Consider the following 200-nt stretch of genomic DNA (forward strand, 5'->3'; position numbering starts at 1 on the left):
GTGGTCATGGCCATCATCACGGTCATCGTCACCGTGGTCATGGGCATGGTCATGATCGCTACGGTTATTGTCATCACCGTTATCATCATGAGCATCATAACAATGGTCAGCATTATGGTCATGATGGTTGTGGTCGTCATCATCATGGTCATTGTTATGGTAATAATGGTCATCATCGTGCCCCTGCCCATGGCCACCAT

General features: G+C 48.0%; 1 protein-coding gene across 1 annotated transcript in view; it reads right to left on the minus strand.

Moving 5' to 3' along the window:
• Nucleotides 1-172: 172 nt before the first annotated feature.
• G6PD (glucose-6-phosphate dehydrogenase) overlaps nucleotides 173-200 on the minus strand; it is a 1,352-nt gene continuing 1,324 nt past the window's right edge. The window contains exon 5 of the mRNA XM_010017000.1: nucleotides 173-183. Coding sequence (XP_010015302.1) covers nucleotides 173-183 — 11 coding nt within the window. The remainder of the gene's footprint in view (nucleotides 184-200) is intronic.

This window comes from Nestor notabilis, unplaced genomic scaffold (assembly GCF_000696875.1).
Source record: "Nestor notabilis isolate BGI_N333 unplaced genomic scaffold, ASM69687v1 scaffold25706, whole genome shotgun sequence".
NCBI classification, from domain to species: Eukaryota; Metazoa; Chordata; class Aves; order Psittaciformes; family Psittacidae; genus Nestor; species Nestor notabilis.